General features: G+C 46.0%; 1 protein-coding gene across 7 annotated transcripts in view; it reads left to right on the forward strand.

Annotated features, from left to right (window-relative positions):
* LOC307241001 (adenylate cyclase type 6-like) overlaps positions 1-17156 on the forward strand; it is a 43242-nt gene that overhangs the window by 14357 nt on the left and 11729 nt on the right. For all 7 annotated transcript variants that reach the window (XM_080014943.1, XM_080014947.1, XM_080014948.1 and 4 more), the window contains 4 exons: positions 13117-13266; positions 14180-14301; positions 15716-15827; positions 16616-16743. In XM_080014943.1, coding sequence (XP_079871069.1) covers positions 13117-13266; positions 14180-14301; positions 15716-15827; positions 16616-16743 — 512 coding nt within the window. The remainder of the gene's footprint in view (positions 1-13116; positions 13267-14179; positions 14302-15715; positions 15828-16615; positions 16744-17156) is intronic.

Raw genomic sequence — 17156 nt, forward strand, 5'->3', positions numbered from 1 at the left:
AAATAAATAAAAATAAACACACAAAGAGCTTTTTGATAGATACATTTTTTTAAAGATATTAAATTAAATCAATTATTAATTTATTTATATGTTTTTGAGTTCCAGTGAAGGCGTCTTCACTTCCGAAAAAAGAACGTTTTCCGAGTTTTCCCATAAACGCGACAACGCTTCCTGTTTGGAGAGCTGTGTCTAAACGCGAGTGCAAACAACCGAGGATGGATTTATAATGGCCAGTCGGACTTCTGCACTTACTTTGGTGAGTAACTTAAAAGTAATGTAAAACAGACAAGTAAAGGTTAAATAACCAATGTTTTTTGTTCATAGCACTCATTAAAAAATCGGGGCACATCAGCTGCGTACCTGCCGATCCCGATGTGGTCAAAAAAGTCAAATACAGGGCAGTTTGGCCGACATATCGGCCAAACCGATAATCGGTCAGGCTCTCATATCGATCTACTTGTCAAAAAATATTTTACGTATTGATCCCCACTGCATTGTGTGCGATGCCTTTCTCGTACGATGGACCTATTATTGAACTTTGAGGAAGGCATTGGATCAAATCTCATCCTTTTTCTCCCCCTTATCTTGTAATACGACTATGGATATGTTAATTAGACTAGGGAGGACTAAGGCTTTAAATGTAGCCAGGAGATACCATAACCAAGTCTTAAAAGCAGTCAGTAAAATCTTAAAAGAAGCCCAAAAAATAATTTGTCGGCAATTGTGTCGGGCGGTTTGGGTGACCCCCCCACCGTATTCGTCTTTTCCTTTCCTTTAATCCTTGTTGAAAGCCTTCCCCCAGATGAAATAGATAAATCAATGCATCGAGAGGAAATACACTGGGTCTACGCTGGGCTCTGCCAGAAGAAAGTTTTTCCCCCTCCCTTCAACTTCCAAAGCCCAATCCCTTTCTCTCTTTCGAGGTCAATCACTTCTCCCCACCGCTGCTGCCAGATCTTGTAAATCACCGCCGCGTGGCACCGGGGGGGGTCACGCTGATTCACAGCTCATTCTCCATTTACAAAAACGTTGTCCGCGCACATACGGGCCGGAGCGGCGACTGAGGCAAAGCTATCGTCGCTATTTGCTCTAGGTGTCGTCTAAGTGGAAATTTTTCCGCCGCCGGCCAACCGGAGATAAAAAAAAAACAACAAAACTGAGCGAAACGGCGTCGGTAATGCTCCCTAAGCTGTGTGGGGAGGGGTGATGTCCGTCCGCTGAGTCCGCATCGAACATATGCCAGTCGGGGATAACGTGCGTCCGGGGATATTGAAGGAGAAAATTAAGGGAAATTAGCACCGTAATCCATTGATTTGAGGGGTGGGGGGGGAACAAAAACAAAAAAAAAAACCCTGCTGGTTGAATTAAATCAGAATCCGGGAGAGGAAGGATTTAGGAGATGGTTATTGTTTGCTTTACTCAGTCGTTCCTGGATAGTTGGAAGGGCTTGCCTCATGTATGAAAAATGACCATGTGCAAGTTTTAATTTAGGATCCTGCTCCTCTGACAGATGTGCGGCCCAGGTCCAACTCCATTGAGCCTCGTGGAATCTGCTCCAGTGTTTCACAAAGATTACTCTGTAGCCTCGCATGTCGCTCGAGACCAATTTTGGTTTGTCCCAAGCAATGACGAAAGCAGAGCTCAAATTCCAGATGGCAATGACCCAAGTTGGCAAAGACCGGCGCGAACCCCCCCCCCCCCCCCCCAAGCCCCCCCTGCTCTTTCTCCCTCTCCCTCGACAATCTCTTTCTCTTTCTCTTTCCCTCTATCTCACACCCACACTGCAACATTTACATCTTTATAAGGAATTGTTGTACATTCTCAATCTTATGTCAATAATTACACAATTTTTGCACAGAGATTAGAGCAGTAATAGTTCAACCCGTTCTCTCGAATCCGGTTCCACAAGTTGTATTTTTGGCCGCGGCGCTTTGGCCGCGGCCGTGAATGCCTCTCGACTGATCAGAGACGAGCGACTCGGCTCTGACATTCAGATCGTATGTGGAAGACATGGCGAAAGCTCCAGATGCTTCCCAAAGGTCAGTTATTGAAGAAGGGCCCTCACGTCAACAGCAGGCTCCCTGGAGCTCTTGTGTCGGCTTTGGGGAAATCGCACTATGGCCTCCCAACTCTGACTCTCGTGTGAGAGTGTGTATGTGGGTGGGGTGGTGGTGGGGTGATGGTGGTGAGCGGGTTGGGGGCGGCGGCGGGGGTCACCTTTGACTATCAGTCCCAGACCTCCCTCGTCGCATTGTATTGTCATTGGAGTTAATTTTAGCCAGAAAAGTATTTACCATGTGACCACCTCCGCCCCCCGCATTAAAGTGCCTTCAGTCAATCAAACCTGGAAAGGTTCCGGTCCAAGCGGTTTCTTACAGCACTGCAGACCCTGCAGAAGACGAACCATAAAAGTTTTACCGTGTGTGTGTGTGTGTGTGTGTGTTGTGCGTGCGTGTGAGAAGAACCGCCAACGGAGACGTCGAGTGTGAAAGCCGGGCTGAATTTGTAGTCCGTGGGCCGAGCAAACCGAAAAAAGAAACCAGCTCTCGCGCCCTTCCTCTTCCTCACCTCGGGCTCTCGCGCCTCGCTCAACAGAACACCTTGCAGTGAGCCGCGCACCTTATAAGCCAATGTTTAGACTCCTTTCAAGTCCACCGCCAAGGAGGTTCTCGCTTAAGTAAATGGTCCGGCGGTGTCGAGGAGAGTGGCTGGGGGAATGGTGCGGGGCCTTGGACGAAAAGAAGGGGAGAGAGAGAGAGAGAGAGAGAGAGAGAGAGAGAGACCTTTCTTTGAGACTCACCCTCTCTCACTGCGAGAGGAGAATGGACAGGGGGTCCGTCGGAAGCCCCTGTGAGCGCTGGGGTCTCTGCTAATGCAGGTGATGACTCAACGTGGAACCGAAAGACCGACATGAGCGTTTGCAGTAGATACGCTTGTTATTTGGGTCACACACTTGCGTTCTCATTGCTAATACTGTACCAAGCTGTGGGGGCTGTCGTTTTTTTTTTCGTTTTTTTTTACCATTCCAAATATAGTCATATCGTTTGGGTATATACAGTATAGTCGAGAATATAAAGAAAACTTTAACAATACTTTTTACAACAACTTCTGTAAAAAAAAAACCCAACAACTTCACGACACAATCATGATATTTTTGGTGATGATAAGTTGTCACGCAAATCATTCTGATTGACTATTTTGTTGCCTTTTTAATAATATATATCTGCCCATTGCAGAAGTGCCATTTATTGGCATTAAAGATTGGAACATAAAACTTTTGGTAAGTTAATTGCCCTCAACTCAACGGGTGGATTTTCTTGTTTTTGACTTTTCTATTCGTTGCAACGTTCGAACATTGGGCTAAAATTCCCCTTAGATCTGGAATCTGGCAATTTTTCAAACACAAAAAAAAGATAAGGCAATTATGTAATAACCGTGACAGCTCTAAGTCTCACCAGATATTGCATTTGGATTTTTTCCAATCCCGATTTTCACAACTACAACTGTTGCGACTGAGCTGTTATTGAACCTCTTTCAGTCAAAGCAAATACATTCAAGGAGCCGGATGTGGGTCCTTGAAAGCCGTCTACTAGGATCTTGCTGTCCTGATCAATTGGATATTGATGTCTCGGCCACATGGCCGGTTGATTTGGGCGAAAGTGGAGCGGTGCCGGACGCTGTGAGCTGCAGGCGGTCCCGAATTTTAGACCTCACGCCACTTAACCAAGTCATCAGCCCCGCTCGGCTCCGTTCATCCCAGTCTGTTACGGATTGATGTGATCAAATTCCATCAGGGCCCTTCCAAGACCGGAGTGTCAGGGACTCCGCCGGATGTTCACAGGGGATTACGCAGCGGGACGTGTGAGGGAGCAGAGGCACGTCAATGATTTATGAATGCAATAGCGACGGCATTAATTGAGCGGCGAAGTGGCACGAGTCCAGCGTGGCAGGACGGCAACAACGGCTCGGCTAATCTGAGTGTGTGTAATCTGAGCGGACGTCCCTTTGTGAAGCCGCAGCCACCTGATCTCCAATAATGCAATGATGAGGTGTTTGACGCCTCTGGACAGATCTGAAGCAAAAGGATTCAAAGTTTAATTGGGGGCTGACGGGGGCTGAAGTTGTTCTGTATCCCAGGAAGATTTAAAAAGTAAATGTTGAAAAGTTGTAGAAAAAAAAAGGTTAAGTCAAGCCAAGAATTTTCCACTATTTGCCAGTCAGTGTTTTTTAGGCATCTGTATAAACCGCGCAAGAAAACGAGACATCGGATAATTTATATGCTCTACTATAGTACTTTTTACTCTACTGCATTACACAACAAAATTCAGTTGCTTTGGGGTTGTATATATAATTGGGATATATATTTATATTTATATATACACCTACAGCCACAACATTAAAACCACCTGCCTAATACTGTGTAGATCCCCCTTGTGCCGCCAAAACAACTCTGACCCGTCGAGGCGTGGACTCCACAAGACCTCTGAAGGTGTCCTGTGTTATCTGGCACCAAGACGTTAGCAGCAGATTTAAGTCCTGTCCCATGTTCACACTATACAACTTTCTGATTTGTGATCGGGAACCCTGTGGTTTTCACATTACATGACTGATCGGTGACAGGGGGTCACACATTACAAGATCTTTCACCAGGAGGAATCCCCGACGTGTCTGTCGGGTCTCCAAACTACGTTTTGTCACGAAAACACACGTCAGAATTGACACCGGAAATGGCACGATACCATGCGCGGGACAGGATTATTTATTTTTAAATTATATTCATGATCACTGTAAAAAAACGAATAAAAGCAGAATTTAAATAACAAATATATGAAAAACCTAATGAAGAAAAGTTAAATAGGTATGTGGTGTGTTTCTGGCTGCTGCCTGTGAACTGCCGTCTCTTGAGTCTCTGCTCTCATTGGCTGTAGCTCGTTGCGTCACTCCTGACCCGATCCCGACACGAGCAGATATTAGACCTGCTTGATATCTCGCCGGTGTCAGCGAGCGCTCGGCGAGCAGTCGGATCACGGGACGGGCAGTTCACCCCACGCACCCGTCGCTCTCGGGAGTGCGCTGTGATTTTCCTCCGATCTGGGGCTTTGCTGGGCGATCTCCAAGAGCCTGTCGGCGAATGGAAAACCAGGCCAAAATCACGTCGCCTGAACTCGGCATAAGTTGCTAGATGGGGCCTCCCCACATCCCACAGGTGGATCAGATTGAGTCACTTGATTGGGTTGAGGTCTGGGGAATTTGTCATGTTCCTCAAAGCATTCCTGAACATTTTTTGCAGTGTTGCAGGGTGTATTATTTACTGAAAGAGGCCACTGCCATCAGGGAATACCGTCACCATGAAGTGGTGTACTTGGTCTGCAACAATGTTGTGGAAGGTGGTACGTGTCAAAGTAACATCCACATAAATGCCAGGACTCGAGGTTTCCCAGCAGAACATTGCCCAGAGCATCACACTGCCTCTGCAGGCTTGCCTTCTTCCCAAAGTGCATCCTGGTGCCATCTCTTCACCAGGTAAACAACACACACACACCCATCCATCCACATGATGTAGAAGAAAATGTGATTCATCAGACCAGGCCACTTTCTTCCATTGCTCCATGATCCAGTTCTGACGGTCACATGCCCATTGTAGGTGACTTCTGCGGTGGACAGGGGTCAGCATGGACACTCTGACTGGTCTGCAGCCCCATATGCAGCAAGCTGCGATGCACTGTGTGTTCTGACACCTTTTTACCGTAGCCAGCATTAACTTTTTCACCAATTAGCCATCACAGTTTGGTCCTTGTCAAAAGTGGCTCAGATCCTTACGCTTGACCATTTTTCCTGCTTCCAACACATCAACTTCAAGAACTGAGTGTTCACATTCTGCCTAATACATCACAACCCTTGACAGGTGCCACTGGAACAAGATGATCAATGTTATTCACTTCACCTCTCAGTGGTTTTAATGTTGTGGCTGATTGGTGTATATCTATATTATTATATCTATGAATAACGATGACATTACCTATAAAAAAAAATGTATTTTACATTTTAATCAGGATCTACATGAGCGCTCATCTGGAGAAAAAAAAAGACAAAGCCCTTTTTAGCATATTATAGGCTCTATTATATCAGGGCACTGAATATGATTACAGGATATACTTCCACTTCAGTAGAAATGTCAATGTGGTACTTTGACTTTCACCAGAGTAACTTTGTGGGGTATTCGTACTTTTACTCAAGTAAGAGTAACTACATATAGGTGTTGGTGTTTTCTGTGAACGGCAGCGTTTGCCTTGCAGGTAATCAGTGTTTTTTATTTTGGTTTTGGTGCAATGCTGGATTCTCACCCTCACTTGGCGTGGTTTGTTTCCGGTGGGTCTGGACAGTTTTGCCAGCTCGTCCAATCCCACATCCGGCCTGTCACTCCACCATTGTCCTGTGGAGATTGGTGTTGTGTTGGCGATGTGGCTCACTGAAGTGTTTCTGTCTTGTTGTGACAACAGAGTGGCCGTTGTGTGTGTGTGTGTGTGCGTGTGTGTGTGTACAGTGTAAACCCTGTTTTGTCCCTGCAGCGCAACCCACACACAGTTTATTTTTCAAATTTATTTAAAACAAACCACCTGCGCTCTTCCAGAATTATCCCCATGTTTATTCATTTGTATAATTACATTCATATTAGTGATGCTCAGCGCTCAATAATGTCGATGCGTTTATGAGGAACATGTGGTGTGTGTGTGTGTGTGTGTGTGTGTGTGTGTGTGTGTGTGTGTGTGTGTGTGTGTGTGTGTGTGTGTGCGCATAAATTATTAAGATGCCTTTTGTCAAAGTTTGTATGTACAGGTCATTTTCTGTGTCTTTCACTCGCTCCCATTCTCTCACACACACACACACACACACAGGTTTAGCAACGTCTAGTTTGTATTTCACAACTAGTTTGTATTTCAACATCTAGTTTGTATTTCAACGTCTAGTTTGTATTTCAACGTCTAGTTTGTATTTCAACGTTGTCAACAATGTTTATATTTGCGAAGTTGTAAAACCCAGCCAAAATGTTATCACCAGAATTGTCCTAAATTCGGCATTCATGTAAATATTGTGCTTGCACGTCTTTTTCTCATTATCGATGATATAATCTTCAGAGGAAACACTCTGCTCTGTGGTCAGGGGTCAAGTGATTTTCCCAGGCCTGAGTGTTTCTGTGCACGGAGACAGAATGTGTGTATGCATGTGTGTGCGTGCGACCATGTGTTTGTGGTATGTTGGTTTCTTTGTGTGTGTGTTGTGTTCATGTGCTTCAGACATGAGGGGAAGTCAGGGCTCCAGACTAACATTTTCCAATAGTAGTACTGGTGCTCCCTACTGAAATTTTTAGGAGCAGCAGCACAAAATTTAGCAGCACCACGGAAATCGACATACAACACATTCATATATTTTCTGTATTACTGATAAATGCTTTGGTGATAAATATACGATTTACAGAAAAAAACAATGTGCTGTATTATTTGAAAGGAAAAAGTCACAATTTTGAAGTTGTGCTTTAACAGAAAAAACATTGTTAAGTTAAATATTGCTTTTTTGAGCGTAGACACCAAATAATTTAACAAATGTAAACATAACGTATGTGGTCAGTACATTACTGTCATTAACAACCGTGATGAGAGCCTCAGCTCTCAATCCATCTCTCTCTCTCTCTTTCTCTCTCGTTCTCTTTCTCCCTCTCTGTCTCTCTCTCTCTGTCCCACACGCACACACACACACAGACACACACACAGGCTGTCAAACGATGATTCAATATTCCAATGGTATTCCAAATAAATTATTTTTTAAAAATGACTATGGAATCTGACAGTGTGACAGTATGGGTAACAACACAAACACACACACACACACACACACACACACACACACACACACACACACACACAGATACATCCCACACAAAGAAATCTTTCACTTGCCCTTGCAAACAGTAAGTGTGGGGTATATCTTACTGAGCCACAGATAACGAACACTGTTATGTACTTTTCTTTTTTTCTGAGGGACCCATTGTTCCACCTCTGCATACCTTATTGTACGGCTGACCAGAGAACTAAATATGAACTGAATATTTCTGTCTTTATTATCTACAATCTTACTGTAAATTGCTACATTCAGTGAAGTAACGACGTGAGGTTATTCTATTGTGACTATTATATCACCAGCGCCAAATCATCCAGTCGGCATATCATTGTGTTTTGTTTTTTTTTGCTGAAAAAAAGACCCTGAATTAACAGAAAGTCAGGAGTTCATTTCACAAACGGAGGAAAAGAATGTGTGGCTTCTTGAACACGGGTCATGTGTTATGTTAACACTCCTGCCGGTGCCCCTGACCAAGGCACTGGCGAAAGAACTGAGGTCGGTCCCTGGGCGCTGCACCGCTGCTGCCCACTGCTCCTCGGGGTGTCTGGGATGGGTCAAACGCGGAGGACAAATTTCACCCTTGGTGTATGAGAAATGAAAATAAGGAATCAAATCAAATTCTTCTGCCTGGTTGAGCCGCCCCTTGGATAGAGGCGCTTGCTGCAGACATGCCGGCCGCGACAAGGGCTCTTTTTTCGGGTGCTTGGGTGAAGGAGCGAGCGATGTGCGAGAGCCGGAGCCACGACTCTTCAGAGATCTCCAACTCGAACCACGCGCAGACGGCGCGGACCTGCCGTTTGAGTGTCACGTGTCCTTCAGCCAAGCCCGGCTGGCGTTAGCCTCAAGCACATAGCTCCACATCGGTTCCAGGGGTTAATGAGGTTCGAAGCCTGCGTCGGGTGGTCGGCTCTCTTGGGTCTCAGCGAGGAAATCATAGTGCTACAGCCAAGAGGAGAGAGCTAGCTGACTAGGGGTTTTAGGCCCATGGGGGGCGTAGTACCATTGGCTTGCCTTTGTGGACCGTCTGATGCGCCGGACTCGGTTGTGAACGTGCACGTGGAAATGTCTTGTCTGGTTTGATATGACGCCAAGCACCACTTTGCTATCGGAGAAACTTGATGTCCGCCCCCGAGAGATAGCTTCCGCCATCTCGACCGCTAGTATGGCCACACGGAGCCCAAGCCCGGGAATGGTAAGGTCGAGTTTCGGGGCCGGCTTCGCCTTGCCCAAAGATGAACCCCGGCTCACTCTGTCCTTCCGCATTCGTTACCTTGTATGCGACGGGGCGCCGATTGCCTTGGATGGACGCGACGCAGAAGATCTTGTAGTGAGTTCCTCCTCCTCATCCTGTTTCTCGTCCACTAGCTTAGCGTCCCGTTCACCACCGGCGGTTGGTGAACGGGACGTTCTCCCAGGATGGCAGGATCGCCTTGAATGCTGACAGGTGTGGCCAATCCTAGAGGGTCGAATGACAACAGCGCAGGCACTGCCGACAGCGCAGGTCTTCTCCTGGGAAAGCTCTCGTGGCATCGGGGCTGTTGGACGCAGATTTTGTGGTTTTGTGGCAATTGGACTGGGCCAGCGTGTCTTGAGCGCTTTTCGGCACGGTGGCAACCGCGGCTGCATCCGAAAATGATTTCAGCCTGTCATCTATGTAGAAGTTCCGTACCACAGACAGACTCTCTCCGGCCCCGTCCTTCTTTTCTCCCTTCGTGGTGGTCCTCTGCAGCGCGTAGACGGCCACGGCCGGAGGGGCCTTCTTCCAGCGGTTTCTGGCATGAAGGGCTGAGATGTGGCAATCGTTGTTGCACTCCGAACAGTGGACGCCAACTTTGTAGTCCTTGGCTTGATGAGTTGTCGAGGCGAAGCATCTGAAGCATATGGAATGCTCTTTCAGAAATTCTTTCCTCTGTGCAAGCAGTTTCTTTCTGAAGGCCCTGCATGTTCTGAGGGAGTGCGGCATTTTGTGCACGGGGCACTGCTTGTCGGGGTCCTCCAGGGCTGTCCTTTAGGCGCTGTGAGGGCGGATGCTCCCATCTCTGTTTTATTGACTGAGATAGCAGTGATAGGGGCCTTCAGTTTCCTTGTGGGGGCCCCCTCTGCCCTGGGCAGTGCAGCGCTCGTAGCTTGGAGGGGAAAGCCGGGGTCCAGTTTCATTTCTGTTTGCCTTTGCATGAACCTCACAAAAGACGTGAAAGGCGGGTATGGCATTTGGTTGCTCCCATTTGTACGCCTAACCTCGGATCGTCCATTGCTCTTGGAGGTTGTATGGGAGTTTAAACTGAAATGAGCTGGGGGCCACTGGCCAGGTTGTCTTGTCCGTGGAGGGGGCCACATTGAACATCAAGGGAGAAATAAACTGTCCCGTGGTTTTAAAATGTTTTTTAACTAACTGCAAAATAATAAGTCTGTTAGAAATATACACAAGACACCATTGAAATCATAACAAAATATTTGATATATTGATTAAGAGTTCTTGGATTAATTAAGCATTGTGCTAAAATTAATTTGCCGGTTAGATTTAACAATATATTTTAAATTTTTATTATCTTGCGGGCCACATGTGGCCCCCGGGCCGGTAGTGTGAGACCCCTGCTCAATGCCATTGCAGAAGCCCGTCCTCCATGACACATAGTTTTGGTGGTTAAACGTCTTCAGCCCTGACGAGTAGAGGTCCCGATGAGCCATGTGTGCACCGAAATTAGCCACGGATGCCGGTCCACTGACTGCGGGTCTGCTGTGCTTAAGGGGGTCGCTGATATAGGAACGTATCTTGGGGTTCTCCGTACTGCCGAGCTCTGAGAGGGGGGTAAGGGGAGATGAGTGGTGGAGTCTGAGCAAGGTGGGGGAGGGGTGGGGTCCAACCCTGCACACATTGTCGCCTCGAGGGTTCGTGGGCTGTGGAACCTTCCTTGTGTGCTTATTGGCCCCGTGGTTGTGTTGGCCCCCAAAATGTACCTTGACGTATTCCCGAGTGAGCTGCATTGACCCCCTGTGCTGGTGTGAGGAAGCGCTTGAGCGTTTCTAATTGTGATGAAGATGAAGCCTCCTCTCCCTCCTCTTCAAAGGGCAGGAAGGGGTGCAGCAGGGGGAGGCACAACCGCTTCTAGCACTTCTGTGCAGCCTCTGCGCTTCTCTCCTTTTTTAAGGTCTTTAAATGCAGCTTCAATGCGCGCTCCCCTCCAACTTCATCTCACCCTTGGCATAAGAGGCCTCCTTAGGTGCAACTGCAGCTGGACCTGATTAGAGCCGATATATCGGCCATTATTTGACTTTTTTGACCACATCGGAATAGGCAGTTATGTAGCCGATGTGTCCTGTTTTAAAATAAGTATAATAAACAAAATGTTTTTTGATTATTTATCCTGTACTTGTCTGTTTTACACTATTTTTAAGTTACTTGTTTGCTTATAGGTTAAATATACGTTTTTCAAACTGATTTGAAAAAATTTAATTGATTGAAGTTTTGCACTTTTTGACAAAATTTCGGTCAAAACATTGGTAATTGGGGGGCTCGGACTCTCCAAAATGGGGATCGGAATCGGACCAAAAAAATCTGGAATCGGTCCGCCTCTAGACTTGATGATGAACCCGCCTTTTGCAGTCCATGTTGTACTGCCTTCTGTTCCCTCTGGTCCTGCCTCCAAGCTGCGCTGCTCGCTGGGGGTCTGGGCGTTCCGACATGCTCGCTCTCGACAGTGACCGGGGATTTCCAGGCCGTGCGATGAGTCTTGAGGCGAATCCTTTCCACTGAATCAATTTCACTTTAGGTGTCTTTAAGGGTAGCGGCGTGAAACTGTGGAACAGCACAAAAAGTATGCAGATTAACGATCAATCTCTATGCAAATGCACATAATCTGTCAATACGTTGTCATAACCCCTGCACTGTATACATTATATATACAGTACACAAATAAACTTACAGATTCTGCTTTCTCGAGGGAAATACGAGGCGGCTGGAAGGAGATATTAGTGCATATCCGTGGTGATAGTCCGACTGCCCTGGGTTTAGCTCGACTGCCTGAAATATATGGCACAGTGCTCCGATGTCACAATGCTGTCGTAATGCAACAATGTCATGGTGCCCATTGGGAGGGGCAACACTAATCGCATGTAATTCAACAAATACACAACCACTGGAACCATTCCATTTTTAATCGTTTTCCATTTTAATTAAAGGAATGTTCCACTGAAAAGCAGCTTTAAGATCAACAGATTGGGCCATGATTGTTTTAAGTCTCCTTTGTGATTAGCCGGCGCAATCTCACAATCAATGATCGGAATACATTTTTTTGAAACTTTTCGATTTGAATTGTTGGACAATTTTGTTCCAATACAATAATTTTGTGCCAATAGTTGAACTTCATAAACCGTATGTGTTTTATTATACTATTGTAGGGCTTATACTTAGATACTAACATAAAATAAAAATTTGTTTTAATTGATGAATCATATTATTATTATTATTATTATTATATTTTATCTCAGTTGATTGTCTATATGTTAGCTTGGTTGCCATGTGTTTAGCGTAGGATGATGTACTGTAGAGGTCTGTGGTGGAGCAGGAAACTACCATGTGTAGCCGTTGAGGTTGATATATCTCGAAATAGCCATACGGCGGAAAGCAACATTTAAGGGAAGATTGACCCGGAGTGCTATTCTCCTTTTCCAAAACTGAAATCAAAGCAATTAAATGTGGAGTCACACAGTTTTCACATAGTAAAAGTGATGGGTTACGCTGAACCCTGTGGTCTTCCTGTCTGCTGTATACAGCGAGAAAAGCGAAATATGGAAAACAACCGCTCCGCACTCTGCGATCACAAATCGAATGGCTCCCCAGGCCTATGAGGAATTTCTCAGCTCGCAGTAAATCCTATGACATAAAGTGATATCAGTCTTGTTAATTGACCTCACCCAGTTCGCACAAGGTTCACGGTATTGTTGTCTCGTGAAATGGTCAACCGGACTTGAGATTTTTCCCTTTTCTTCCTGTTTGTGTCCCTGCTCATGCTTTGTGTGGGCGTATGTGGGGATATGTGTGGGTGGATGCCTGTGTGTCTGTGTGTTATTTATGTGTTTTATATGTATGTGTGTGCGTGCCATGCGTTGAGTCATTACATACATTTATAAAGACGGAAGCATTTTCGGAGGCCTCTCACTAAACCTTGGTGTGTGTGTGCGTGTGCGTGTGCGTGTCCGTGTGCGTGCGTGCGTCTACAGATCAGTGCCAACGTGCTGATCTTCCTGTGCACTAACATGATTGGGATCTGCACCCACTACCCTGCGGAGGTGTCTCAGCGTCAGGCCTTCCAGGAGACCAGAGGATACATCCAGGCTAGACTGCACCTGCAGAGAGAGAACCAGCAGCAGGTACACACACAAACACACATACTGGCGCTATCGTGGCTTATTATTGTTGCATATTATTGCTTTGCATATTATTGTGTTACTAGTTGTACTTAAGTCTAGTGTACCTGCCATGTGCCCACCCGCTGGTTCACTAGTTAGCTGCTCCCTGTTAACTTCTGTTTCTAGTGTACATGTATTTTAAATACATGTACAATACAGTCTTGTATTATATTATATTATGTTATTGTTTATGTGTTGTATATTAGATACAATGTGTTTATATACACATTTATATAAAACAAGCCCAAAAACAAAAAACAACACACACACACACACACATCCAAATAAAGTGGTGTTGCCCGTATTGGTAAGTGAAAGACAATGCACACAAATGCAAAAGAGCAATGATGGCGCCTCTCCATTTTCAAGTCTAATTTGTTTGTCTCAGTTTTCAAGTTCAACAATATGTTGGTGAAGTATCACGGAGCTCCACTCCTCTGTTTGAATAACACGTTCCCACGCAGACGCAGCCCAGGCAGGCTGACTCACTGAGCTCCAGAAAAACGCACCAAACCGAATGGGATGAACAGACTTTCTCCCTACATCATCCTCCCTTCTCTCTCTCTCTCTCTCTCTCTCTCTCTCTCTATCTCTCTCTCTCCCTCTTGCTCGCTCTCTCTCTCTCTCTCTCTCTCTCTCTCTCTCTATCTCTCTCTCTCTCTCTCCCTCTTGCTCGCTCTCTCTCTCTCTCTCTCTCTCATTCTCTCTCTCTCTCTCTCTCCTTTCTTTTCTTTCTCTCTGTATTTCTTACATTCTGTCTAATTGTCTCTCTCTCTCACACACACACACACACAATCGACACACCCCTCTCTGTTCATCTTGCTCTATCTCCCTCTCTCTCTCTCCCTCTCTCTCTCTCTCTCCTCCACTCCAGGAGCGCCTACTGCTGTCTGTGCTGCCGAGGCACGTTGCCATGGAGATGAAGGCAGATATCAATGCCAAGAAGGAAGATATGATGTTCCACAAGATCTACATCCAGAAACATGACAATGTCAGGTGAGCCCGAGCGGACGCCGCACACCCCGTCCTCCCCTCGAACGCTCACACCCCCGAAGTCCCAACCGCAGACACACACACACACGCACACACACACATATACACACACACGCACACATGCACACACACACACACACACACACACATACACACAGGCACTGAACCAGAGTGTGCGGTCCAGCACGTGCACCCTGACTCTGTTTGCAGTTAAACAGGCCACACACCAGTCAGTATGTATTATGCATGTTGTTTTTTAATTTACTGTGAGGGCGGAGGCTGCAGGTGCATATTGACTCACTGCTGGGCCTTCAATAACAAGTACGGGCAGCCGACCCCCCCGTGGTCTCAGCCAGCGCCATTAGTTTTCACCTCCTGAGTGGAAAAAGCTGATTGAATCTTTCTATCCATTAGCCACTGTTAAGCCTAGTCAATTGAGGTCAATTTAGGTACTGCCATGCACGTGCGTTCGTGTGTGTGTGTGTGTGTGGTGTGTGTGTGTGTGTGTGTGTGTGTGTGTGTGTGTGTGTGTGTGTGTGTGTGTGTGTGTGGGGGTAGGGGGACGTGGGCTCACCGAGATCCCAACACCTGTCTGCCGTGACCCAGATCTTCCGGGAAGACATGGACAAGCTCTATTTATCTAGCGTTGGATGGCTGAAATTGAAAGCCAGCTCTCTCTCTCTCTCTCTCTCTCTCTCTCACTCTCTCTCTCTCTCTCTCTCTCTCTCTCCCTTGAGATTGTTTCATCTCCTCCTGGTTAAAAAAAAAAACAAAAAAAACAAAAAACGAGGGTGAACGTCGCAGGTAGACAGCGTCATCTGTCTGCCGCCAGAGGTATCGCAGCCTCCGCCGAGGTTGTTTTTTGCTTTAATTACGGGAAAAGTTAGCAACGGGAGGCCCTTTCCCCGGGAAGCGGCGGAGTCATCGAGGAATCGGATGGAGCAACGAACACACGGAGGACGGTGAAGGGTTAAGAAAGGCACACGCGGTAAAGACACAGTCGGGAGTGGAGGGAAAGATGGAGCCGATCCGGAGAGGAAAGGGTTGGAGGAGGTGACCTAGATCGGCCCAGACGATGAAAACCAGAGCTGAACAAATGACCTAACCCCCACCGCCACCACCACCATCCCCATCCCCATCCCCATCCCCATCCTCGTCCTCTTCTTGTTCGTCCTCCTCGTCCTTCTCTCCCTCTGGCTCCTCCTCCTCCTCCTCTTCACGGTGGCACAGGGTGGACCACATTAACTAACTCTGTGCTCGGTGATCAATCTCTTTCTCTCCGTGTCAGTGTCCCCCCCTTCCCGTCTGCTCGTGCTTATGCCCTTCCCGTCTCTCTCTCTCTCTCTCTCTCTCCCGTCTCTCTCTCTCTCTCTCTCTCCCGTCTCTCTCCCTCTGACCTCCGTCGTTCTCCTTGCAGCATCCTGTTTGCAGACATCGAGGGCTTCACCAGCCTGGCGTCCCAGTGCACGGCCCAGGAGCTGGTCATGACCCTCAACGAGCTGTTCGCCCGCTTCGACAAGCTAGCGTCGGTGAGCCATATACTTCAAAACCAGATGGACCTAAAGCACGCACGCACGATGGATCACATTCGTTGATGCGATCGAGAATTTGATGATCGAGCCGATTGACGCTTTCTTTGTTTCTCGATAACAATATCTCAACAATCAAGAATTATGCATTCACTCTCATTTCTCAACATAGTAGAATCTAGATTTAATTGATGGGTAATTAACATTGTTAGGAAAATATTCATCTGTTGTCTCTGGTTCAATCTCCCCATCAACTAGGTTGTACTACAGTGTTGTAATATAATATTGTATCTGCTATTGAAATGCTGCTTGATTAGGATGGGACTGTGTGATTAGGATGGGACAAGGTGAAAATTCAACTCTCACATAATTTTTATCGATGCAGGTTTAAAATAAATTTGACATTTTAGATAAATCATTTAAAAAAATTACAAAATTTTGAATTAAACTTTTTCCACTCACATGGAACAAAGCCATCAAATTCCCTGTCTATGGTGGTCTGTTTTCAATACTGTAGGTTATTATAAAAAGAAAAACACATTAACAAAAATGTCGGAACTATTCACTGTGCACCGACAGCTGTGTTTGCATTCAAGTTTAAATAATCACAGTTGCTGTGTCTGTGTGTGTGTGTGTGTGTGTGTATGTGTGTGTGCGTGCGTGTGTGTGTGTGTGTGTGTGTGCGTGTGTGTGTGTGTGTGTGTGTGTGTGTGTGTGTGTGTGTGTGTGTGTGTGTGCGTGTGTGTGTGTGTGTGTGTGCGCGTGCGTGCGTGTCATTGTTGGTGCAGGAGAACCACTGCCTGCGTATTAAGATCTTAGGTGACTGTTACTACTGCGTATCCGGGCTGCCGGAGCCGCGGGCCGACCACGCCCACTGCTGCGTGGAGATGGGGGTGGACATGATTGAGGCCATCTCGTAAGTCCATATACTGCTATGACATATATGAGGAATTTGTCATGGTAAGGATTGGTGTGTTTCTTTCATTACAATAAAAAAAAAGCATTACAGTCTGAAAATTATAATAATTAAAAAGAATTGAATAAAAAGTAGAGTAAATCTCAAAATAGAAATTGCCAAATATAAATGGATAGCCGAAAAATACAAAACAGACATAGACAAATATATAAAAATATACAGATGTCATTTTATGCACAGGATAAGTTACTGGTACGGATATGTAAGGTAAATTATGATAATACTGTAAATTATTGCTGCGTATTTACTATGTTTTTGCAGTTTGTACAGTGAGTGAGACAATAATAATAAAACTGTAAAGTTATTTTTTTATTGTGTTACATGTTGAAGTTCATATTATATGAGTAATATTT

This window comes from Zeus faber, assembly GCF_960531495.2.
Source record: "Zeus faber genome assembly, chromosome: 15".
Taxonomy (NCBI): domain Eukaryota; kingdom Metazoa; phylum Chordata; class Actinopteri; order Zeiformes; family Zeidae; genus Zeus; species Zeus faber.